This window comes from Meleagris gallopavo, chromosome 5 (genome assembly GCF_905368555.1).
Source record: "Meleagris gallopavo chromosome 5, MGAL_WU_HG_1.1, whole genome shotgun sequence".
NCBI classification, from domain to species: domain Eukaryota; kingdom Metazoa; phylum Chordata; class Aves; order Galliformes; family Phasianidae; genus Meleagris; species Meleagris gallopavo.
The window spans coordinates 5,678,695-5,705,079 of NC_139408.1; the positions used below are offsets into that span (position 1 = coordinate 5,678,695).

The 26,385-nt window shown below is 38.3% G+C and overlaps 1 protein-coding gene across 3 annotated transcripts; it reads right to left on the reverse strand.

The window, feature by feature from the left end:
• Positions 1 to 1,643: 1,643 nt before the first annotated feature.
• BUB1B (BUB1 mitotic checkpoint serine/threonine kinase B) lies at positions 1,644 to 25,247 on the reverse strand. 3 transcript variants are annotated; one of them, XM_085223975.1, is made up of 24 exons: positions 25,231 to 25,247; positions 24,854 to 25,005; positions 23,324 to 23,383; positions 22,912 to 23,056; positions 21,888 to 22,084; positions 21,610 to 21,788; positions 21,326 to 21,519; positions 18,210 to 18,304; positions 16,228 to 16,454; positions 15,841 to 15,953; positions 14,574 to 14,671; positions 14,262 to 14,314; positions 13,669 to 13,779; positions 12,998 to 13,082; positions 12,519 to 12,621; positions 10,831 to 11,117; positions 9,807 to 9,976; positions 8,568 to 8,714; positions 8,296 to 8,408; positions 7,861 to 8,022; positions 7,006 to 7,148; positions 6,115 to 6,286; positions 5,645 to 5,751; positions 1,644 to 2,199 (listed from the first exon to the last, which is right to left on the reverse strand). In XM_085223975.1, exons 2-24 carry the CDS (start codon positions 24,994 to 24,996, stop codon positions 2,013 to 2,015), a joined length of 3,291 nt encoding a protein of 1,096 aa, XP_085080101.1. In that variant the 5' UTR covers positions 24,997 to 25,005; positions 25,231 to 25,247; the 3' UTR covers positions 1,644 to 2,012. The 3 variants fall into 3 exon arrangements, with proteins under 3 accessions (XP_085080101.1, XP_085080100.1, XP_010709144.3); XM_085223974.1 differs by lacking the exon at positions 25,231 to 25,247 and adding an exon at positions 25,101 to 25,212; XM_010710842.4 differs by lacking the exon at positions 25,231 to 25,247 and adding an exon at positions 25,088 to 25,197.
• Between the last annotated feature and the right edge of the window lie 1,138 nt (positions 25,248 to 26,385).

Genomic DNA, 26,385 nt, shown 5'->3' on the forward strand with positions numbered 1-26,385 from the left:
CCACAATGATCATCTAGTTTCAACCTCTCTGCTATGTGCAGGGTCACCTACCACCAGACCAGGCTGCCCACAGCCACATCCAGCCTGGCCTTGAATGTCTGCAGGGATAGGGCATGCACAATCTCCTTGGGCAACCTGTTCCAGTGTGTCACCACCCTCTGTTTGAGAAATAAAGAATAAAGGAAAATAGATTCACTTACATATTTTGAAGATGTAAGGAGCAAATTTCTCTTACCGAACTTCTGAGAGCTCTCAACTGTGCATTCAGACTGTTCTCAAAAGCTTGTCTGAATAAGGTTAATGAGATGCGATTAGTTCTTTTTTGCTGACTAGAAACAGGCCTTGTCTTGGGATGACCAGGCGCTGTTATGAGTGTTCTCTTCCTAAGCTACTTGATTTTCCTAGCAGTGTTGCAGGATCTAAACTGAAAATGTTAAAAATGAAAGGGCAATGTACAAGATCCCAAGACTTTGGCTAAAGTTAAATTTGAAGATAAGCAAAATAAAAACTAAATGAAAACACAAGCATGTAAATTCATCTCCAGCTGACAACAGTTAGTTCAACACATAGCTTCCATTTATTTTAGCAGTGATCTTCACCCCAGCCTCTGGCTGAAAAAAGGTCATTGTTTCATCTACTTGCCCCATGGATGGTCAACTAGTAACTTCTATTACAGGAAGCATTATTTGAGGCATCAATGGATAAAACATTCTTCATAAGTGGTATACATTAGCTTGTCTATCCTTGCATTTAGTCTTATTCCCGAATTAAATGAGGATATAACCGTAATGAAAAGAACTATGAAGAAAACACGAGGGACCTGGAAGAGCAAGAACATGTCGAAGCACAAGCATTAGCAATGGACATAGGCAGGAAGAACAGGAAAGCAGAAAGAGGCTTGTAACAACTTCAGAATAGAAGTTTCAGAATAGAATTTAGAGATAACAGTCAAGCAGCTGGTAATCAAACAGAACCATGGTCAGATAATTTACCAAAACAAAGAAAGCATCTAAAGCTAGCTTGTTTATTACTGGGAGAAGAATTACTGTTGATGTAGCATTCTACTCATTCATATGTGGGAGAAAGTATGAGGAAGTAAACCACACATCTGAGAAACTCCACTGCACATAAGCTACACTGCACCTTGACTTTGGATCCTGTATATTCTGTTCAGTCTTGAATAAAATTATTACAGGCCTTAGTATTGGTTTCAGTAATGCAGCATATAAAAGGGTAACACAAACATCTATCTCCAAAAGCTTCCACAAATACCTGCAAACACATCAGCACATACAGCAATTGGTCTACAAGGAGATTTCTGAAAGATTTCCAATCCAGTCAGTAACTAAGTAGCCCCTTGTAAAAGTACATAAAACACATGCTTTGAGAAGGAAAAATGTAACTATATACCTTTTTCACTTATCTCCTCATTATTTTTCCTATGATGATCATCCATGAGAGCATATTTTAAGTAGAAACATTCAAGTTGTGTTCAAGTGTCCAGGAAATTCTGCCTGTTATGAAAGCTGCCGCTAAGTGAGATACTTTCACACCTAGTAGTTGAAGACAATTCCCAGCAAGGCAAAAGTGGATAGTAAATCAAACCTTTTGAATAATCTGACAGGAACACTTAAGAGACAGAGTTGCTATAAAGATACAACTTTATTAAGGAAACAATTATTAAAAACAGTACTATAGACAATCTAAATGTAGGACCAAGAACTTTTGGGAATGAAGCATGAACAAGGCTATAAAACATTTTTAAGGAGCTATGCAAAAAGGGTAGGGGGACAGTTAGGACAATCTGTTTTCCCTGGCACACTAATTGTGCACAGACTAGTTCACGTAACAGTTTCAGGATATCTAGGCACTGATGTGATACTCTTTAGTGAGTCCTGTGTGAAGTACTGTAGAAATGGCTACAATCACTGCTCATGCTTACATTTGAAAAAAATAAGATGATAACAACAAATTCCTCTCTATAATACAAAACAGATTAGTCTTCTGTGAAATCAGAACTTCTCCAGGCACAAAGCATCTCCCAGCGCTGCTAAGGATTCACAAAGATGTTCTTGGAAACAGCTGTCAAACATGTCACTTATTTCCTCTCTCAACTCTTTCAGCAGAAGCACTGTGGACTTACCATCTGCATTCAGAATTTGCTGGAAAAATTTACCCCAGAAATCACAGCCAACAGTCCTAAAATAAACCAAGCAACTTTCAGTGAAACAAGTACGCACACATGACATGTTAGTCAATACTTCCATTTAAATTCAGCCTTAAACACCCTGGGAAGACCAAGTCTAAAACAATATTTTCACTCACATGAAAATAATATAAAAACTAACAATATAGTTAAGTTTGTTTGGGTTCCTTTCTCTTTCCCCATAGTAACCAGACACAGTTTCACAGCTCTATCAAAAACTTTTTTACAGTTACTTCTCCTAGTGTACCTGATGTGTGGCTTAGAGTCAGATTTAACTCCCTTATTTCACCCCTCTTTCTTCCAGAGTTCTCATACAGATAGTATTTCAAAGACAATTAATAAATCCTCTGTTTCACAGATACAGACTTACAGCTTGAATAAAAAGGCAAAGCGACTCACAAAATGCTGAGAGAACTGGTATGAGAGCTATTGTTTTGTCTTTCAGTGTCGCACTAAAGACCACAGACTGTGCAGCTTGTGACTTTAAGCCAGGAGTTACACTGGCTTCTGAAGAAATTATCAGCCTCTGCTTTGTGCAAGTGATTCATAGAACAGCAGACATAGTCTCAGAGAATCTGGCTTGAACTATTACACTGATAACTCTTACATTTTTTAAGATAATGCAGTCATACAGAACCCAAAAGGCACAAGGCCATTTCCTTCACAGCAAGACATAGCAGAGGATGTTATGTGTTGGTAGGGATGTCTAAGGAACTGAGTGATAAAGATAGTCTAGAACTTCAAACACAGCTTCTTTATGATAACTGTTATCAGCCTGCACAGATGAAGTTCCCTAAAGTAATGTGGTGAAAGTAGAAAAACTAAAAAAAAAAAAAAAAAAAACAAAGGAAAACAAACAAACAACAAAAAAAAACAACACTGTTGGAACCAAAATATCTCCGTACTCATCCTCTAATAACAGTAACATGTTAAAACTTCACTCCTCTAAAAGAGAAATTAAGTCAACCTTATATTAATACTTAAGAACAAAAAGAACTTGATCAGAATTTACCTTCAGATTCTACCTTCCCAGAAATGTTTAATACCTAAATTAAGCAATTTGTATTCATTCTGTCAGCTTCTGAAGGAGAAGAGGTCCAGCTTTGAGTGCCATTAGCCCTCGAAGGCTATTTTTGCACCTTGTTTTACAATTCTTGACTTGCAAGGATAAAACACAGCATTAATGAATATCCATCAACTAACTCCTCTCAGAGCAAAGGACTTTCACTGCACAGGCAGTTCTGGTTGATGAAGACACCCTGCAGCAGCAAACTAACTTGCCAAAGATTACTTGAGAACTTACTGAAAGTTTTAAATTGAGTGGAGGAAAAGTCATCAGCTGCTAATAAGAACCAGACACACCAAAAGATCTAAGTGTGAATACAGAGTCTGCCAAACAAAAGATTCTGTGCAGATTGCTTATTCCTGCATAATAAACTGCCCCTTTATGTTGTTGATACATCAGTTCAGTCCAACGGGTTTGTATAAGTGCTTAAGTTTTTCCATATCAAGAAAAAAAAAAAAAAAAAAAACACAACCCACCACCGCCACAACGGAAAGGTTAAATTCTTTATTTCTATTCACAACTTCAAAATAAGAATTCATAAATTAATATATCTAAGTAAAAGATGAACCATTACAAGCTGGGTTCAGCATTAAAAACATATGCCCAAGCTTCTTTCCTCAAAATTCCTCTAACCTCTCACAGCTCTCAGTGCCCTTTCTACTCAACCCCACCGCTACCCAAAACCTCTTTTCTTTCAATCCAGTGTCTACAGCTTTGACTCAAAGTCGTTTACAGCTGACCCCTCCTTTCTAAACTCCCCATAATGGTCAGGTCAACCCTTCCACACTATTTCTACACGCACTACTCACATCATCCAGTTCAGTTACTAGAGTTATTGCAATTTTTCCTCAATATCCATACCCAGATGAGTCCCTAACACCCTTTCTTAGCTCAGGCCTTGTTTGGCTTCACCTGCTGTAGCTCAATTTTATCTCTTGTCGTATGAAAAAAATCCAAGAAAGAATATAAGATATAAAAAACAACACTTACCAGAATTGTATCCTACCATCCCAACAAAATATCACATAAAAAGAAAAAAAAAAAAAAAAAAAAAAAAAAAAAAAGGATCGTGTCCTGAGAGAAATGAATGTATGGGAATCCTATTTCTCAGGACATGTCAGATTTACCCAAAAATAGTAGAGAACAAAAGCCAGTTTCCATCAATAGTTTAGCTGCTGTGTTTTTCCCCCCAGTGTTTCTGAAACTAAAGCATTATAAAATGCAGGTTTACTGCCAACCTATAAATCATTGATATTCATAACCACAGAGATGAATTACTCTTGGTGATTTTTGTGCCTAGTGCATACAATATCCCTAGCTACAGGATATGCACGGAATGTATAGTCAATATTCAGCAGAAGCTTGCTATAGCTTTATAACTACTGGTATCACTGTGTGTAAAAAAAAAAAAAAAAAAAACAGATACACAGAGTAAAGAGGGGAGAGCTTTTATATCCCTGCACAAAGCTTAAGATTAGATTTTTTTTCCCCCTAATAGTTGACTACAACAAACTAAGAAGCGTAAGTAATGCAGGTTGCTAGGGAACTGGACAAATCCCAAATCTGTAGTAGATTTTCTTGAAGAAATGGTTACAGAAGAACATCTAAACTGACTATAGCTAATATACCATGATCCTGAATGCAGACCGTTCTCAGGAAATTTCTGCTATGAGCAGAGCTCTGGAAAATCCAAAGGAAATGGTAAGGCTGAAAAATTCTATAGGATATAACTAGTGAAATAAATAAGCATTTTCTGTAAGAATAAATAAAGGGTGTATGAAGACACTTTTGTAGCCATAACATGCACCTAAAAGGGAGCAGTATTAATTAATAACTGAGGACAAAAACCATCACTTCCAAAAGAGTGGTTGCCTTAATTGGTTTTCCTTCCTGCACATTTATAAGACTAATACTGCTTCTGCAACTGTTGTAGAATGAAAAGCAGTATCTTAGTGTTTTAGCCATTCAACCGAGCCTCGATTCAAGAATGCAGAAAATCTAAATCACCATTTCTAAAGCAAAATGCTCATGTAATTTTTTTTTCCCCTCACTACCCACACTTCCAAAGCTTGATCTGTCAAGTCAGAAGAGATACTAAGACAGTCATATCTGAAAGGCAAGCAAAACAAATGATCAGCATTGTAACTGGCCAGTACAGCCCTTATTCAGCTTAAAACTATCACCTGCATAGCACTAAGGCTACTCCAGACTCATGCAGTGTGCAAGTTTCAAAAATTAAGCCCTCACAGAACTTATATTTTTAGCAAATGCACTAAAATCTGTGTTCTAAACTTTTTACAACTGTAAAGAAAATGAAGAAAATTAAAAGAAGTGCATTCCTTAACAGCAGCCTTCTCTGAAAACAGACTTACTTGGATACATTTTGGCTGATTTTCCAAATGGAGTTCTCCTGATAGACCTGGACATGCTCACCAAACAGCATCAAATGGGCTATATCTGCAACGCCAACCAAGTCTGCCTGCAATAACAACAAAGTTCAATTTTATTTGATTTCTGCAGTCCACTGCAGATTTCTAATATTGTGCTTTTACACATTTAATTATGAATTGGTCTTTGCATCAGAATCTTCAGGGGTTAAGCAGTACAACTTCAAAAGTAGAATTCTGGTTTAACTCTACACTCTTAAATAGATAGAGCAGTCACAGACACTCAACAACTCCAGAACAATGCTGCTAAGTCCCTTCAGTTAACGCCAAAAATAAATCAGATAAATTCTCTTTATTCAGTATTTGAGTTTCCCATAAGTTTTTTTAAATACAACTTAAGCAAAGACTTTGAAAAGGAAACACAGACACTAAGATACCCTGCTAGATATATTTACCTGATAAGGAAGGCAACTTTTTGCCAGAAGCTTCTGTCCATGAGAGGTCTGAGATATTGGAAAGCTGCTGAGTAAGCTTACTCGAGACTGCAATCTTAAATCCAAACTGTGAGAGAAATCCACTATCTTCAGAGCTCTTGTCATCTCATTATTAGCAAATGGATCGCAGATCCTGAGAAAGAAAGCAAATCAGGCATGAAGAAATCCAACTTTAAAAAAAAAAAAAAACAACAGAAAAAAAACAGGAAAAAAAACCCCAAATGTAGTATATGTGAGTCTTAGCTATGTCAATGCTCCCCTCTCATGGTTAGCTTAAGAACTACTTCTGAACAAACTTAATGTGAAAGGGAAAGCAGCTGCCAGTCTGAAGCTGATACCAGTATCTCCAGAGTATGCAATAACAAATACTAATGGGTTACAGATGTTGCAGCTTTTATATTCACCACAGTTATCTGAAACATAGTGGAACAAGAAAATAACCTTGTTTCTAGCACTTTTCCCTCTCGTTCAGGAATTCAAAATACTTTTACATGAGAAAGACTCAAGTATTAGAATACTTCATTAAACCTCTCCTAGTCTACACACCAGTGAGCACAAACTGAAAGGGTGGGAGGGAAAGTACTTGTATAGATGGCAGTGTATTGCCAAGCCACTAATATAAACAGATCACCTGTTCTCTGTCTTCTTCTAATTTCTTGTTTTACTGATATGCAGGACCAAGTTATTTACCACATTCAGTTAGCTGTCTGGTATGTTGGTAAAGCAGAAATTTGGGAACACTGGCAAAAACATTTTATTTAGTATCATATACATTTTACAGCATCATTATACACCATTTCTTGGAAGGAGGCAGACAGTGAAAGAAAGGTTGATTCATACACATAACCTAACCTGTCTCCCAGAAAGAATATTTCTGGCCTCAGATCTCCATGGACAATCTCTGCTTTGTGGAGCTTCTCTACCACACCCAGAAGATTATAAACAACTAGTAGAATAACTTCCTCTTTAATGGACTTGCAGCCAAAAATAACATCCTGAAAACAGGGAATAAACATGCATTTATTTGCCATTCTATCTCAGATTAAGTTAAATATTTATAGCTCACCTTTCCACCCCCCAACCCATCCTACTCATCTGTACAGAGATAATGGTCCAACCCTAAATTCAGTAAAACCAGATTTTGCCCGTGAACAGTATAGACAGAATTAAATAACCATGAGCTCGTAGAAGACACTATCACTCAGAAGAGGACAAAAAGCTCAGGGGGAGGAAATTGAACTGAAGGCTGAAATTATAATTTTATTTATAACCTATTTAATTTAAATGCAACAATCCAAAGTGAACTTACTAGACTTTATTTAAAATGTAAATCCTTGAACAAGGCACTAAAGTGCTATGACCTTTCAATAGCAGACTGGAAGACTGGAGTTCATTAAAAGAAGCCAAGCTAAACAATAAATAGTGTTAAATGCAAAAGTTATGTAGTTCTTGGCTCAGGTTGTTTATCACTTATGAAGAAAGAAAAAATGAAGAACTGCTTTTTTCCAAAGCAGCACATGATCTACAAATGAGAAAACAGCTCTAACTAAAACTAGTATAGACAATCTTAATTTGTATGTAGGTAAAACAAAATAGAAGATCTAGATTGCAGAAATGTTTTTATTCGGTCAGCAGTGTCTGAAACTCACTAACGGTACCTATGGAAGTGTTCATAGCTTTCTACAGTTGTACTTCATCTGTACTGACCCCAAGCGTGAAGCGATTTATATTCCTGTGCAAAATAGCACAGCCATCTTGGTACAAGAAACAGCTACAGTTTTCACTGAAGCTTTGGTCAAAGTCAGCATTCAAACGCTCCTGTAGTTGAAGCATGATATAAAAATCCCAAGGAACAGGCTGAGAATACACCTACAAGAGGATACATAAGAACATTTATTTTAGGATTAAAGCAAAAGTTGTTCATATTTTTCTTTTCCTTTTTTAAACACGGCTTTATCAAGGAACATGTTTTCCACAGTCAGAAACCTTTAATCTGTATCAGTAATTAGAAAGAGGACACAAGGTATGGCAAATCTTAAGTGTGGTATTCTTGAAATCATGATGAAGTTTATATATATCATATATCTCATGCTATGAATTTAACATTTCACACTTCATGCACAAAAGTGTTATCTGTCTTACCTTTATTGCAAATCCCTTTGCATCTAATTGAAGAAAGTTAACTGGAATGGCAAAAAGCATTTTGTATTCTTCATTGGTCCAATATTCCCGTTTGATACAGTAAGTTTCATTTCCTGTTATGAAATTTTACATTTGTGAGCTGTCACAGCAAGTATATGTCCAACCATTCCCCATCTTCACCACATGAAACTGTGGTTGAATAAAAAGTGCATTTCAAACCAATTACAAGATAAATGAGGTCCCTCACACTCCCCAGTGTCTGGAATACCTACCTAGCTCAATGTCTTTCTCAAACTCAATGACAGGCAGAGAACCAGTCTCCAAATGAAAATGTGGAGAAGCAGTCAATGACTCTGGCATGGGATCTAGAAGCTTTTTACGCTGTTCAGCATTCCACAAGAACTGAGTTGTACCATCACCTGGAAAGACAATAAAAACAGATCAGCTCAATAGGAGTACTGAGACTCTGAAAAGCTTGTATCTGTTGAGGGAAAAAAAAAAAAAAAAAAATCTACCTGGATACTGGCTTTCCATTTGCAAGTATAGTAATCTGTTCCCAATAGTTTCTTATTCTACAAAATGAACATAACACTTATCTTTGAAACTACCTTATATAGTACCTCATTATGAGGTTTCAGCAACACTACCATTAACATAGGGTAAGACATCTTTTGTGAGAAAGAAAGCTATGAATTAGATGAGGTTCATCTGTGCAGCCACGGTACAATCCAAATCCATTATTTTCTGAATTAACAGTCCTTTTCTAAAATCTGTATCTGGAGCAGACAATCAGTTCGTGATTTTTAAATGAAGGGTTTGATTGTAATTAACTTCTTTGAATCAGCATGGTTTTTATTTAGGAAAAAGTTGGACTCCAAATCTGGTGCTCTCTGCAACAAGAATTTAATGGTTTACACTTCCCAGAAAACCTTCAAGAAAACTACATGCAGCTCTGAGTTTGTTTTTCCTGCATGACAGAACAAAAGATGTCATTCAATAGATGAGTTCACCTATACAAAGCCAAGGCAGCCTGAGAAGTGTTGGCCTTCAACATCAGGCAGAGCAAAACAAGACCATGAAAGGCTTCTGCCAACTTCCTTTCTCAAACACTATAAACTAGTAATAGCCACAGTGCAGTTAACAGATTTCAACCATGATCCTATGTTGAGCATTCTTATTTTTTACTCTGATTCCAGGTTCTGAGCATAATTCGTTACGAGATGTGAGCAGTACAACAGACTTCTTGCATCACCTGGTCTATAGCCACACAATAACATTGTTCCCAAAAGTAGATACACTGAGAACTTTCAAATACATCGTTTTAATTAAAATGTCATAAATTGAAATCAAAAGACAAAGCAGATTAAACACTCTGAAAACAATACAAGCTTAATTATACTGGCTAGGTCTTGAAGGCTCTGACCATTCCTATTCTAAGCTTTAACAAAGATCTGTAACAAGAAACAAAGGTCTTAGTTTCACATTTTCTTGTAGTCAAAATTTTCTGGTACCTCCAGAATCAGCAATTAGTTCAGCAGGCAAGCTATGAGCAAGTTCCAGATTCTCAGGGATGTGCAGGTATTTAATTGTGGATATTTGTGTAACAGAGGAAAGAGAAGATCCTGAAGAGACGGAAGAACCTGACAAACGAGTATCCTCCAGGCTTGCTTCCATTATTGGGCTGTAAACAAAGACATCAACTACTCAGACATTTAAAAAATGCAGGGTCTAGTTCACTGTAGCCTACTGAAAGTATACTGTGCATTCCCAGACTTCTTGTAGAAAAAAGTCCTTTCCTAGCCTTATTGGAAAACGAACAGCTATGTTGGAACTTCATGTCTGCTTCCATCAGCTTATATTCAGAATCTGTCCACAAATGACTCTTCCATTAAATATGACTACTACAATAGAAGATGCACTTAATCTTTATTCCTCCCTTAGCTAACGAAGAATCATTCTTGCTCTTCCCTCCTAATTATAATCAGCATGGCTTCCAGAAAACTTGCCAAGTAAACAAACACGTTCAGCTTGGTATACGTTTACATACTAACAACTAGCACATCAAAGTCAGTTGTGAACTAAGGAGATACCATACAACAGGTGCTCTCTTCTTTACAGGGGGAAGAAACAGCAGGTTATTTAGCAATTTTTTCTTCCCATCTTTCTTTCTTTGTAGAGGAAATCTCAGATATATTCACCCAATCCATTTCTATATACTAAAATGACTAATGAAACTAACAAGTACAAAAGGAACCAATTAGTCATCTTTTAATCTCTGGTTGCGAAGACAGAATATATTTAAGAAACTCTTCACAAATTAATTGGTAGAAAAAGCATAGAGTTAAGTCCTTCAACAGCAGTGCTGGGAAGCTAAACGAGTTTGCTGTTACCTCCTAAAATTGCTCAATGCAAAATGGACTATGACCTAGGGAAATAATGTTCACTGTATAACAAAATAATTCTTCAAAAACAGTAGTAAAACCACAACCAACAAGACACAGGAAAAACAGCTTACAATGCTGTGCTATTAATTACCTCAATTTATTTACACAGAGAGCTTCACTGTATGTTCCCTCACAAACTGGTGTTTTCTCATTCAGAGGTGCACTCTTGGGTTCTGGACAGTCTTCCTTTAGAACACTCTGTGAATAAGCAGGAGCTGGGATTCTCTGAGCTACCACCCCATGAAAGGGAGTTGAGGCCAGATGGGCAGCCCTAACAAAGTCACACGTGTCTTCTGGGTTGGCACAAAGGCTTTTGTGCTTGTAGGAGCCTGTCACAATTGCATCTTCAGCCAAAGGCTCAATTCCATGCAGCTCATCCTGAAACAGGTAGAAAAAGATTGAAAAGCCTGTAGGTTTTATGTTAAATTATACACACATTTCTAATTTAAAACTGAAAAGCTGTCTTCCACTCCTCCTCTCTTTCCATTGGGAAATTCCAAAGTTCTGCCAAGATGTGCTTCAAACATAACTTCCTTCCAGGAAAAAAGGAACCCATGACGTATGTCATAAAAGCAAATACTAAATATGTCATACTAAGTCATATCTACTCTTTTTTAAGCTTATCTACAAGTATAAGAATTTATTCACTGGGGTTTTAAACTAGTGTAAGTACCTCCCATATACCGTGTTATTTCTTCACTGTCCTCAACCCCCTCCTGCTGACTCTTCTAGTCATTCCAGACCCACAGTTATCTCTCACCTCATCAATATGAAAAGAATTTTTCTTCCCGTCTTCCACCCCATCACCTTCCAACTTGACTCTGACACAGTCTTTGCATAATCCATTTACATAATTTATTCCAATCAAGTTATTGAAACCTAACTGTAATCTACTTGCATGTGTTTTTCCCCCCAACTAGAAAGTGCAGCAGTATTACATTCTGAAGCGTTGCAGAGATGCCGCATACTTTTAAAGGCTACTTGCTTTCTAACACCCAGAAGTGCCTCTCAGTTCAATTACAAGCTTATTATTTAAGTGCTGACTAAAATATTGGGCATGGAAAGGCACACATGTGAAAACTAAACTCAGCAGACATCCAGACTGACTCTAGAACCAAATTTAACACGAAGCTTACCATTGATTACTTAACTCTACTTCATATTTCATATTGCAACTGTCTGCAAAATCCTCTTACTCTTTAAAGTGAGATTTCCAGAACCAGTCTAAAGATCTACTGCAGCATGCAGTAGTTAAATCCTTAGCAAGACAGTAACTTCTGCCTCTGAAAGCTTTACAAATCTGCAAAACTCACATATAAAGAAAGGGAATCACAACAGCTTAAGAAGCAAGTACAGAGGTTTAGAAGAGTCAAATATGGAGCTCTCCAAGTGACAAAATCTGAGATGTTTGTGTGGATGAGTAGCAAGAAAATGGATGAGTCAGAGACAGTGTTTAGAAGTCGTACTCAAACATACAAGCTTCTTAAAATTTTGGAGTGAAGAGTCCTGGCCATTAATCTGTTGCTTAAAATTTAGGAAGATTCCTTACCACTATCTTAACAGTCACCTGAAGGCCTAATATAAACATGAATTTCCCTGTGTAATTTTAAAACGATTCTACACTTCTATGAACATCACCCAATTCATGCATCGCCATGTTAGAGAGCGACTTAGGATCCTTGCTTATCTCATATTAATCCAGCCGGTTTCACTCAGTTCAGCAGTAGAATGTCCTATTCCCATTTACACTGTCTACCATAGTGTAAGCTGTTTCCTTACACAGGCTTCTGGTGGTATGTTTTCTTTCGCAGTGATAGAATCTGAAGGTTTGCGAACAGCAAGAGGGCGCCGAGCAGTTTTCTGGGCACGATCTGTAGAACGACTAAGAGTTATATGGCATTAAATATTTGTTCAAGGTTGGAAGCTACTGCTACAGGCTCTTCTCAAGAGTTTTATCTATTGAATATTTCAACCTACAACTTTCTACTCCATAATTACCAATAAATCATAATATATGCTCTCCAGAATAAAGCAAGCTTATAAAACATTCTGAATAGTTCCAAACCTAAGAGGAACAGCAGGACAATGTCCTTTCATTACAGGCATCACAAATATCAGAAAAAGAAAAAAAAATACAAATAAAAAAGCCCACAACCATATAAGTAAGAGCCTGTAAGTCAGGTGTTAGAAAAAGTAGTTTGATACTTCTGTTTTTCCTCCCTTCCTCCCTCTAAAATCTATGTCATGAATAATTCTACCTTATATTTTGGTTTGCTGAAGTAGATGATTCATCAAATATAGAGAAAAACATAGCAGGATCTGGTGGGGGAAGGAACACTGCATCTGTAAGGAAAAAAAAAACCCAGAGCTTTTATTATATCAACTCCTTTTTCTACAACTGTGTATCAAATACCCAGTATACAGTACTAACAGGACTAACAGTATTAACAGGAGGGGAGCCAACTCTTGAAAGGGACATGGGGAAATGGTTTTAAGCTGAAGGACGAAGATTTAGGTTGGATGTCAGGAGGAAGTTCTTCAGAGAGAAAGTGTGAGGTGCTGGAACAGGCTGCCCAGAGAGGTTGTGGATGCTCCATCCCTGGAGACGTTCAAGGCCAGGCTGGATGGGTCCTTGGGCAGCCTGGCCTAATTAAATGTGAAGGTTGGTGGTCCTGCCTATGGCAGAGGGTTGGAGCTTCATGATCTTTGAGGTCCCTCCCAACCCAAGCCATTCTATGATTCTATGAAATGCAACTTAAAAGGTTTAAGACAATCTTAAAAATACTAGTCCCAGCAAGAGTTTACAAAGCTGATATTTAAAGAAACTTTTTAATAAAAGGTTTGGTTTTGTCATGTTAAAGAACTCCCCTTTTACCACCATTCTAGCCAGCTTTGTTTTTTTTCCTAGAATATGCCTAAGAATTTTTACCGTTTTTTCCAAGGTTGGCTTTATCTTTCCAATCTTCCTGTTCATCCTCAGAGTCAGAAAATACACTTCCTCCTTCCATATCTGGGCACGAATCAAGAGACTTGATAACTTCTGTCAACAGCAACAGGAATCAATTCCAGCCAAAAGTGAATTTTTCAGCACTCATCCTTCCCAACAAAATCAAATAGAATTTCTAATTGTTTCCTTCTATGAAATGCACAGAGGAAATAACTAAAGATAGTATCAATCTTAACGTGAGTTTTTAACTAAAGATAGTATCAATCTTAACATGAGTTTTAAACTCCTGCAAAAAAGACTGCATACACAAGTAAAAAGAAAGTTCTTCAGCTATTAAAAGAGAAAAATGCTCTCATGCTTTAAAGTCCTCTGAAATAATGAAAGTTCTCAAGCCCTTATGTGCTGGGTCTATCGTTTAGATATGCTTAAAGGTACTAGCCTCTAGCACATTCTTATTTTCATCCTAACTCACATAGGCTATTGTTTTTAGCTTGCTAAAATTTTGCTATTCATGTCAAAGAACGCTTTCTCTTCAACACAGTCTTCTAATTCTTAGTAGACATTTAAATCCTTACCCTCAGAACAAGACGGTTTATGCGGCTGAATATCTTCTGAGAGGCAGCATTCACTGTGAACAAAATATACATTTATTTTTGTATTTTACACACTCACAAAACAAAATCAAAGATGACCTATGCTACTCTTAAAAAATGAAGTTTATTTTCAGACAAACAAACCTATCTTCACAGAACTTCATTTCAGATTCTGGCTACAGGCAGATGCCTAAAGGATACCTCCATTCTTTCTGGGGAAACAGTGCTCTACATTACTTACAATGAGTTGTATCCTCAAATTCTCATTGCTGGCAAAGAAAACCCTCACATTACCTTTGCAAGTGAGGCTGTTTCATCCCAAGTTCTGTCACACTGGATAAAGTATGTTCTTGCAGTCCCAAAGATGGTGAAGGCTTTGTTACCTCTGTTGGCTGTAGAAACAAAACTATATTTTTGATTCTACAATGATGTAATGATAAACCATGCAACAATATTCTAAGAATGCTATAATAAACCCAGATGGGTTATTAGAGCACTGACAGACTAATAATTATTTTTGGATGCTTTTATTTGTACTTAATTTGCTGGTATAAGAAAGCTTCCACTGCTTAGTATAGTTAAAATGAATAGATTTTACTCCTCGCAACCCTATGATTTTTTTTTTTTTTTTTTTTAACAGGAGATTTTAGTTATACTGCAACTGTTAACAACACATGCAAGTACTTACACAGCTTAGATCAAATACAGAATATTCTGCATTTCATCATTTAAAAACATTTATTCCAAAGGTATTAGAAGAACTGTGGTGGGGAGAGGGAGGGAAACTGTGAGAGGAGATATCTTATTAGCCCAATGGACATAATTAAGTAAAGGAAAACTTTTAAAGTAATAAACTTTTACTTGCTATTTGCAACTAGAAAAAAATGGCATTTAAGAACTGCTGCCAACAGCTTGGTGTGGGTGGTGGGTATTTTTGTTTGATTTCATTGAATTGATAACATGCTAGTTTTAGTTCTTGCTGAACAGTGCTTACACAGCATCAAGGTCTGTTTCTCATGCTGCCCTGCCAGGGGCAAAGCAAGCTGGGAAAGGACACAGCTGGAACAGCTGATCCAAACTTAAAGCAACATTCTTTTCTATTTGATGTTGTACTCAGCAAGAAAAGCTGGGAGAAAGAAGGATAATGGGGGAGGGGGAGACAGAGTTGCAGCATCTGACTTCCCAAGTGACTGTTTGACATGATGAAACTTTGCTTTCCTGGAAACAGCTAGACATCTTCCTGTCACAGGGAACAGTGACTGCATTCTTTATTTTGCTTTATCTACCTAGCTGTCCTCATCACAACCCACTCTGCTTAAAAAGCACTGTCTAGGTAGACTACAAGACCTGAAGCCTTTGATTTACAGCCCTATTCTGAAAGGGCATTTAAACATTTATCTGAATGTTCATTTGCTGTGTGACACTTGGTGTATGTGTACAACAGATTGAAATATCCTTTCACAAACAGGAAAACATATTAACCAAGAAAAAAAAAAATACTGCTCCTCTGGTATTTTGAAACAGTATTTGTAGAAATGCAGCTAAATGAGGAGGACAATACCTGCTCATGTAATTGTTGCTGTTTGTGGTTTTCTTTCTCCTTTAATTTCCTCTCCAGTTCCTCAATTTTCTTTCGTATTTCTTCCTTTTTCTGTGCTATGGTCTGTATCTCCTCTAAGGAAGAAAAGCTTGTAAGGCACAACATATATTTCACGTTCAGGCTAAAGCCTGAATTCTTTAAAAAGAAGCTAAACTTCTGGTCTGCTTTTCCCAGTTCCTGAGTTATATGTTAGTTACATTACTTTCAGTATACTTCAGACTAGCTAAATAATTACTACAGAAGAAAAAAGCAGCTGCAATAATTGATACTGTCGTACAGTGACAAAAAGTAAGTGCAGTTTTATGATTTCATCTCAGAAAGATGAAGTCCTTCCATTTTGAAGCATACCTTCAGCTTTCTGTTTTGCTTTTTTTCTGTAGGCTTCAGCTCGAATCTCTTCAAAAGAGAATTCTTCCACTCCAGCATAAACTTTGTCTTTACAATACATCACTACCTCTTTCTTCTCCTGGGTATCCTGATGGTGATTCTGCACCCGTCGTAGAGGATCCTCTTCCTTCTCAGGCTTGCGAGCACTTAAAACATGGTTTATGCTGGGTTCAATCTTGCAGGGAGTCCTGAAGAAAAACAAAACAAAACAAGCAGTTATTGCTTGGTTTATACATGCTTCACTGAAACACAGTAGAGACAGTACAGGTGAGAAAATAGCTGGTTTCAGAATCCAGCTGCACAAATCTAAAGACATTCTTTTGAGAGACAAACGAGGAAAGTGGAATGATACACATAGAAAGGAATATAAGTCAGAGTGGTGTAATCAAGGAAAAAAAAGAAGCGTTGTTAAGTGCCACTCAAGAGCAAATGAAATTCTCATGTTACTCTGAATCACTGTGCATTCTGGATTGATGTTTTTACTTTCGCTCCATCAATTCATGTGACCACATATACAAGTCCCTAATCATCCTACTAAACAGTTTACCTGACTGAAAAAGAAAAAAAAAAAATATATAATATATATATATACACACACACATACACACATGCTCAAAGAAACAGCAGGACTTGAAATGTCTTGAGTTTAATTGAGCTTATCATTTTAGATTAAGATAAAATAATTAAGAAAAGATAAGCAGCAAATTCTCAGTGAGAATGCTCTGCATACCAAATGACAAAAAAAAATTTCTTGTTACAAAAATTAGAGTCTATGTAGTGGAAGGAGCCAATAACATTCACTTCCTTATACTGCCATTTTTTTCTGGAAGTGCTACTTGCTAATTTTCAGGAGAGGGATCAATTTGTACAAACTTGCAGTTAATAATCCAGATGTCTCCAGCAATTATCTTTTCTTCAGTAAATGATGATAAGAGAAAATGATCTAAAGAACATGTCTGGAAATACTTCCTTAAAAAAAAAAAAGTATCTATATTTCGTATATATACATATGCTACCTTCTGTTAATAAGTATTTATCTAAGAGAGCTCAGTATGTCAAGAAATCTAATTCTCTCTCCTAGAAGCCAGCAACGTCACCAAAATAGTCTTACTGGTTGGAAAATATTCTGTTTAAGCTTTCTTAAGACACGGTATGCCCTTAAGTTATGCTATGCCCTTGGTCAGAGCTACTCTGCAGCCCACATGCAAAATCCACAGGAAAGATCTATGCTGATAGACACCTTTCAACATTCTTAGATTTTATATACTTCAAAACCAAGGAAGCAGTACATAACATCAAACATTCTTTTCTACTCGTCTCTTTTTACAGAACAAAATATGCTTTTATGGCCATCATTAGGCAGCAGAAGAAAGGTAAGCAGCTTTGCAAAATAAAGTATTTTCCTCTGCTATAAGAAAATAGAGCAACCCCATCTCCTGGGATTGACCAGCATTTCAGTGAGCACTGTGTGAACAAGAAGGTAATTTCAGGCAAAGCGTACTCCTCCACAACCTACGCAACAATGTTGTCATGGAAACTTTGATAGCTAGTTTCAAAATAAAACTCCAGATAGATGGAGCACAGAGTCCCCTAAACAGAGGAAAGTGGCAACAATAAGCCTGTGTCAATTTGGAGCTGCTTTCACTGAGAAGAGCATCCTGAGACAGGTAACTGTGGTATTCTGTCAGTGCACTGAATTAAACTAACTCTTTAGCATGTATAAATGTAATATTAGCTCCTACATAATGAACAGTCAAATATTTCTCATGTCCTGATGCACCTTTCACTGAAGCCTTTGCCATCAAGCTGAAATATTAAGAGCTTCTAGGTTGAAACCTTAATTCCCTTAGAGCTAGAAGCTTGTTTATTTGACAAAGACTCAGAGTAGCACAAAGCAGCTTTGATAGTTTCTGCGCATTTCTCATTTCAAACTGAACACTCACATGACTTGCTGCTGAGCTGACTCTTCCACATATGGGGTGAAATTGGGTACTGGACAGGGCACTGCTACACCAGAATTTGCACTGTTGCGAGGACGCTGAGAACAGAGAAGTAGACATTAGCAGCCTAAAGATTCATTTTCAGACTCTACTTTCTCTTAATAACAGAATCCCCTTTTTTCCCAGCTTTTGACTCATTTGTCAGCTGTGTTACAAAATGTTTAACCTCCCTCAAGATGCATATTTACAACATATCCACTGTTGTGATACATAAACAGTTACAGCATAACATAATCAGCTGGCTGGGTACTAGCATTAAAAAAAAAAAAAAAAAAAAAAAGATGCACCCCTCCTGCACATCCTTGTAAGGACCTAGGCTCTGTTATTCCGAGTGTGCCAGTCAAAAGAAGTATTCATTTGCTCCTTGTTTGTTTTCCAGAAGTGCCATTGACCTCATTTTTCAACCAAAGCTGTCTCAATCATAACATTCTCTCCCTCTGCTGCCCACTAAGAATCTCCAGATTTCTCAGTTTTCTTCTGAGACCATTCCTACACCACAGAAATCCCTTGACTACTTTTAGAGCCTGTTATTTAAAGAGAATACAGATGGCATTGAGTCTTGTAACATTCTACTCACATACATCTGCCTATCTGAAATATTCCTAGGTCCTCAGACACAGTGTTACATTGTAGGGATATTTCAAATTTGGCTTCTCTTTCCCACACAGCAGTTTACTTATTCATTCTGACTCTGTCAAAACCTCTTTCCCTTGTGCAGCTTTTAATGCCTCAAAGCAGTCACCAAAGATTATTCTTTCATTTTAATACAAGACAAAATGAACAACATTTCACTGAAGAGGATTTAAACAATCACTAAATCATAGGGGTAGAAGGGTCCCCTGGAGATCCTCCAGTCCAACTCCCTTTCTAAAGGAAGTTTCCTCCAATACATTACATAGGAAAGCATCCAGGCAGGTTTTGAGTATCTCCACAGGTGGTCTATCACACCCAAAGTAAGGATGTTTTCCTCACGTTTGCACAGAGCTTCCTATGTTCCAGTTTGTACTCACTGCCCCTTCATCTGCCACTGGGCAACACTGAGAAGAGCTTGGGCTCATCCACTTGATTCCTGTGCTTTAGATATTTATAACCATTGATAAGATCCCACAACCTCTGAGCTATACAAGTTTGCCAGTTCTCAATCTACCTCTCCACCCACTCATCTGTCCCATGCTTCTTAAGCTTACCCATGAGGATATTATGTCAAAATCCTTGCCAAAGCCAATTTACTTAATATCTGCTGATCTCCCCTCATCAACTCAGCTGGTCACAACATCGTAGAAGGCTACCAGACTGGTCAAGCATAATTTCCCCTTGATGGATTCCATATCAAGTGTTCCTGATAACCTTCTTTTCTTCTAATTGCTTGGAGATGACAACCAGAACAAGTTGCTCCATTACCTTCCCAGGGATGGAGGTGAGGCTGACTGGTCCTGCCAGAATCCTCCTCCTTGCAATTTCTGAAGGATGAAGTGACATTGGCCACCCCCCCCCAGTCAATCTTCAGGTACCTCTCCCATTCTCCATGACCTTTCAAAGATGATAGAGAGATGCTTGGCAATCATTTCTGTACTCAGGGTCCATGGATTTGTGTGCATTGAGTTTGCCAAGACAATCTCTGACCTCCTTGACCAAGGGGAAGTCTTCCTTTCCCCAGCCTTCCTTTCTTATCTCAAGGGTCTGGGATTCCCAAGGTTAGTTATTAGCAGTAAAGACTGCAGCAAAGGTGTTCAGTAACTCCACCTTTTCAGTGTACTCCATTACCAGGGCACCCATCTCATTCAGCAGCAGATCCACATTTCCCCTAGTCTTCCTTTTGCTACTGATATACTTAAAGAAGCCTTTCTTCTTGTCCTTCACCTCCCTCACCAGATTTAATTTCAGATGAGCCTTAGCCTTCCTTCTTGCCTCCCTGCATGCCCTGACAACACTGTCTACTCAGCTAGTTCCAGCTTAGTTAAACTATTAAAGTGAGAACAGAGAAAAACTCTAAAGGCTCTAAAAGCACTTGGGGGGATCAGAATAAACATAAAGCAGCCTGAAACAAGGCAAATGATAAAAGAAATTTTACATTAATAACTCTTCTTCCTCATTTTTCTCAGCTAAATTAAACCCATGATTTACCATAAACTTCTCAATTCACTTAATAAAATTGCTTTTTTGCCTGACAGCAATTCTTCCTGGACTTTCCATGGATTTCACCCCTTTTGCTTCCTTCTCTAATTTTTGTTCCTAAGCTTCATTCTTAAACACTTCTGTGCTGATAAGCCTTACACACATTTTATCATCTGATAACTTCCCATTCTTCCTGCCTAATCTACAGAGAGCAGGAGCACACTTGAAGTTATCTAAAGACCTATGAAACAGAATTTGATTTAATAGGATTAATTTCTTTCAGAGAGCATGTTGGACCATCTCTCAAGAAGAATAAACACCTGTCATAGCACCTTTTTACGTCTTTTTATGCATGAGTTTAAACCATTGGAACAAACCTTCTGTCATCCCTTTTTTCATCTCCTGACAAATCTCTGTACTGTCAGGATAAATATTCAGTTGCTACAATTCAATTCCTTTAATGTTCAATCTTCCGTTTTCATCACTAGCACTCTAAAACAGACTTGCAGAGTGCTATACATGTATTATTTTCAGAAGTTAGGCAATGAGTTCTTTCTTTGATTTGTATTTGGGTTGCACTGTATGATGTCAATTTAATTCTTGCTCAGAACTTATGCTCAGCTTTTCCCTTTTTCTTATAGTGCTTTCCTGCCCTTCAAAAAATTTGGCAGGCCTACTCTGGCAATGTTTCTGGTAAGCAAGTATTATAATTTGACTTAGGAAAACTTTAGTTTTCAAAACCTGTTCTAGCAAGATCAGCTTGTTAAGCTTGACTACAGGGGCCAGAGAGTCTTCAGGAAGAAATTAGAAAGTTCTACAGCTGCCTGTAAAATAAATCCCAGTGAAGTGTGAAAGAACACAATCTTTGTCTCAGGGATTGGATAAAGACATTGGCTTACATACATCTTCCTCTTTTTGCCAGGCTCTATTTTGAGTCTCCTTACCCTCCCAGAGTTCCAAGGCCCTGCGCTTATTTCATTCTCCTTGGCCCTTGGAGCTGGCGGTTCTGTCCAATGCTGTGGAGTAAGTATGGGAATCTCAGGTCCAGAAGCTGAAGCAGAATTTTCATCAAACACAGCAAAACCCACATTATTTGAAAGCTGCTGAGGAGTCTGGAAACTTCTGTTTTGGTTTGTGGCTGTAAGGGAAAAGATTTATGCAAATTAGTCTTTAACCTATCACTTAGGTGCAAATTCCAGTAATACATTGTTTCAGCAACTGAACCTACCTTTAAGTGCATCTCCTACACGACTAATTGGAGCTCTCACTTTTTTCTTCCCCCTGCCTTTTAGATCTGCCAATGTGCTCCTCTGAGGTTCTTCAGTTCCCAGAAGACCCGTATCTTTTTCATCAGCAGCTTCCTCAAGCCCCAGTAGTGTTTGCCGAGAAACACGGGTCTGAAACTGCCTGAGAATATCAGAGAAATCAGTAAAAATTTCACTGTACCAAGTATCCATTAAGATATGCAAAACTACTTCAAGCTCTTCTCTTCAGCTGGAAGCTTACCTGTGATGAGACTGGAGTTTATCCAAAGGCTCTGCCCTGCGATTAAGGCCTTCCTGGAAGATTGTATCTGCTTTCTTAAAACTTCCTCTAGCCTCAAGTTCTTCTGCCCATGTAATATAAAGTTGTGCCAATGTTGTACCAATTTCCTGACTATGCAGATAACTGTACAGATCCAAGGGTTCATTACAGCAATTTCCCTGAAATAACCCAAGTATGTCAAAGAGTGTCAATGTCTGCTTTCTGATACCTCTGCAACATTGCTTTTATTTCAGTACAAGACTTCCAGCAGCAGTTGTTAAGTCAAGACATACTATTGTATCATGTCACAGTGCACAGAAAGAAAGCAAGTCACCAGGAGAAAACAACTGAGGAACACCTCTGACAACACTTGTGAATGTCAGTATTACTTACCCCTTAATTTTAGCTTACACATTCCAAGTAAGTGGTTTTTTCCAGTGATAGAAATATGTCATTTTGGCATTCCTGAAAATAGTTACTTTTCCAGAAGTACAATATATATATTAGCAGTCTAGGGACTAGCTAAAGAAGGGAGACAAGTTCCTTTAAGAAAGCAAGAACAGCAACAAGAAATATATCAATGAAGAAACAGTGCAAGACCAGAGCACACAGGATTTTCTTGAGACTTAGATGAGGATACAATACAGTTACAAGTTAAAATGACTGGAAGGGCAGATACAATACCTAAAAGATATCTTTGAATCCCAGAATATATACAGAATCAAGCTTCACTCACTCAAACCAGCTTGTTTGCAAAACAAAACAAAAAATTTTACAGAGTATGTCACCATACAAACAGAATGATCCTGAGAAACATCTGGAGATACTAATGAAAGTTTGAAATAGAATTCCAGAATAAGCATTAAGGTTCCAGAGACAACTTCTAATATTACACTAGTTGTACTTTTACTTGGTAGGTTAAAGAAAAAAGTTATGCAAATGACAAATACCAAGAAAAAAAAAAAAAAACAAAAACCAACACTCGAGATTTTCACAAAACACTCACAAATTTGAGCCAGAGACTTAGATAGCGAGGATCTTGGTAGTATCTCTGCTGCTTGTTGAGAGCTTTCACCGCCCTTTCCAATACTGCAGAGAGATTGCTCTCCTTTCCACCCTGGGGGAAGGTTTGCTCAGTCCACTTGATGTACCTAGGGATGGAATATGTTCATAGGAATTCTGTTTGGAGTAAGATGCATGGTTTCTATTACAGTACACAACGAGAGTAAAGTAAAGCTTAGGAATAGTATTGAAACAGATACTGCAGGTTATAACGTATTTTAAAACAATTTTCTCTGTTAACGAGATTATTATTAAATTACAATAACATTTTTCTAAGCTTTTACAAGGGTGTCTAACATTTCAGTGGCACAGTTCTAATCATTCCGTTATTTCTTTGAAAACAGAAGGAAGCTTACCTGTCCCAGACATCCAGTGGATCATCTCCAGAGTAAAATCTGATTTCTGATTCAAATTCTCTAGGAAAAAAAATACACATATTAACTATACGACAGGTGTGTGTAACTATGAATGCTTTCTATTCTGTAAACAAAGATCATTCATCTCACTCACATCATTTTATCAGTCCATAATAAAAAAAAGCTAAAATAGCATACATTTCTATTTGATATTTAGACAAACAGAGTCATCGAGATTGTTCAGCGCAGTACACACACATTTATGCAGTCTCCTCACAAAGTTAACTTGGATTCCTAGGGAACATGTATTAGAAGATGAGACTACAGAAATATAACTGAACAGGTTACAAGATACCCCCTTTAAGTTATATAATCATATATAACTGCAGAAAACTGTATGCATAATAAGTACTGTAACCAAACCCAAAGTGACTTTGCCCAATTAAGAGTCTCTGCAAGCTAGGGAGGGCATAGATCTCTATATGCTGTCACAATAGTAGGAAACATTTATCCCCTGAGAAATCATAGAATGGCTTCAGTTGGAAGGGGCCTTAAAGATCACAAAGTTTTAACCCCTCTGTTGCCAGCAGGTTTGCCAACCACTAAATCAGATCAGGTGCCCAGGGCCCCATCCAACCTAGCCTTGAACACCTCCATGGACAGGAGATGTCTCTCTGGGCAGCCTCTGCCAGCACCTCACCGCACTCTCACTGTGAAATTTCCCTCAACGTATACCTAAATCTTCTCTCTTAGTTTAAAATCATTCCCCATTGTTCTATCATCTTCTACCCACGTGAAAAACTGGAAGGCCACAAAGAAGACTCCTCACAGCCTTCTCCAGGCTGAACAAGCCTAACTCCCTCAGCACGTGGTTTTAAAGTGAGAGAGGGGATGCTTAGATATTACGAGGAAGTTTTTCACTGAAAGGGTGGTGACACACTGAAACAGGTTGCCCAAGGAGGTTGTGCATGCCCTATCCCTGGAGGCATTCAAGGCCAGGCTGGATGCGGTTCTGGGCAGCCTGGTCTGGTGGCTGGCAACCCTGCACATAGCAGGGCTTTGAAACTAGATGATCATTGTGTTCCTTTTCAACCCAGGCCATTCTATGATTCTATCATTCATAGGAGAGGTGCTCCAGCACTCTGAGCATCTTTGTGGCCTCTGCTGGACTCATTCTATAAGGTGCACACCTTCCTTGTGCTGGGGGCCTGCTGCTTCAACTGATTATTGCACAAAGAAAGAAACAAAGAAACACTCCCTTCTTATGAGCATTAAGTATTTTTCTTATTGATCACATGTAAAAGCACAACAGAACCTCTCCAAAGTCTGATGTTTAAACCACCCATTACTAACTTAAAAACAGTCACTCATGCCGTGCAGCACCCACAGCAGTGTAGGTGCTCAGTGTAAGGAAGGCTATAAATTCAGTTCATTTCTCAAGCACCAGGAAAGTTAGTACAGGTAGACAAGGTACAGAAAAGCTGCTGAGAACGCAGGGAAATAAGGGAGAAAAGCCAAAGTAGGGCTCACTGTTTTCTGATCTGAGCAGCAGTGTGTCTGGAGGTGTCCTGCTGAGCCAGGGCCTCTTGCAGCGTGGTCATGACCCGGCCCTGCCGCAGCGGCTGCACGTTCTCCTTGCTCAGCTCCCACTCATCGTCGCCGTTCTGTGACATCTTTAAGCCCTGTTTCAAATTACAAAAAGCGATAAAACGTTAATCTGACAGGACACCTAACCTAAAATCGCACAAACCCGGCTTTCGTTACCCAATTCCCGCACCGGAGCGCCTCGGTCCCGGCTCCGAGGCGACAGCGCGAACCCGCGTCACAACGGCAGCGCCGCTGCAGCCCCGGAAAAATTCAAACCTGCAACGGCCGCCAGCCTCTCTCTCATTAGCCACCTGGCTTACCGCGCGCCGTCTGATTGGTCGACGCCCTGAGCCCGCTCTGCTGCGCCATGGGAGCTGTAGTATTCTTACTGCTCTCCCTGCTCGGCTTTGCTGTTGGGGCTTTGATAAAAGACTGGCCGTTCCTTCCGTTTTGACAGGAAACTTGAAAATAATTATATTGTTTTCTTTGATGGCTTCCTCGAGATGTACAGCTAGCCACTAGATCCGCCTTGTTGTCACAGAAAACCTCACTTTTTGGGTACCCCTGGCAATGCAATGTTTCAGCTCCCCACAGCAGTTTCAATCTGTTCTTGTGACACAAACCAAAAGGAATGAGGGCTAAATGCTTGCCTCTCTTTAAGTGAAAGCTGAGATTATAGTAAAATCCAGCAGTTTCAGGGAACAAAGTCCTGAGTGTGTTCCAAGCTTGTTCCTTTCTGTGTTTTATATCTCAAATATGAGGCAACTACAAGAATTGTTGGAAAGGACCTGTAAGGATCAAGACCCATCACCATCACCCTGACTCCATACAAGATCGCCCAATTTTACATACTTATCCTACAGTAAAGTATAAAATGCATGCATGAAGGTATCAAGCCCATCACCAAGCAAAACATGATCTCTTAAATTACATCTATTCCACTTATCACACAAGTGTTTATCAGGATTTCCACAATGGCAAGGTGAGAATCAGAAGTGGAATCTCTGCCGTCCATCACAGCAACCTCTCTGTGCCATATTTAACCTCCGTTAGGTGCTGTGTGCTATTGTGAGAGCTTTGTTAGAGTGCAACTACTTGATGCTCTTTTGTTTGAGCCTTCCAAGACTTTCATCTCAAGGGGCTTCAGGGAGAACCCATGTTAGAATAACCTGTTTTCAAATTTGAGAACAGAGTATGTTATCAAAGTTGTTTGAAGAGGGAAAGGTGAGGTTTGAAAAATCCCTTAAATCAAGATAAAATTGGTGGACCTTTCTGAAGGAATAAGAAGCTCCTTCAGAGCAAAAGAGCTGAAGATGCAACATCTCCAAGGCAAATCCTGTGAAAACAGATCTTCGGTATTTGACTGTTATCCTAGATGCAAAGAGACCAGATCATCAGATATCTTGAATACCTTCAAAACTAAACCCAGCATTGCATGTGCAATCTAATTAGCCATGTATCAAAGTTATTTTGCT

Coding starts and splice junctions, on each gene's coding strand:
- BUB1B (XM_085223975.1), bottom strand. CDS start 24,996: ATGTCACAGAACGGCGACGATGAGTGGGAGCTGAGCAAGGAGAACGTG. Junction 22,085..22,911: donor TAAGTCTCTGGCTCAAATTT/GTGAGTGTTTTG, acceptor GGGTTATTTCAG/GGAAATTGCTGTAATGAACC. Junction 21,789..21,887: donor AAACTCCAGTCTCATCACAG/GTAAGCTTCCAG, acceptor TGATATTCTCAG/GCAGTTTCAGACCCGTGTTT.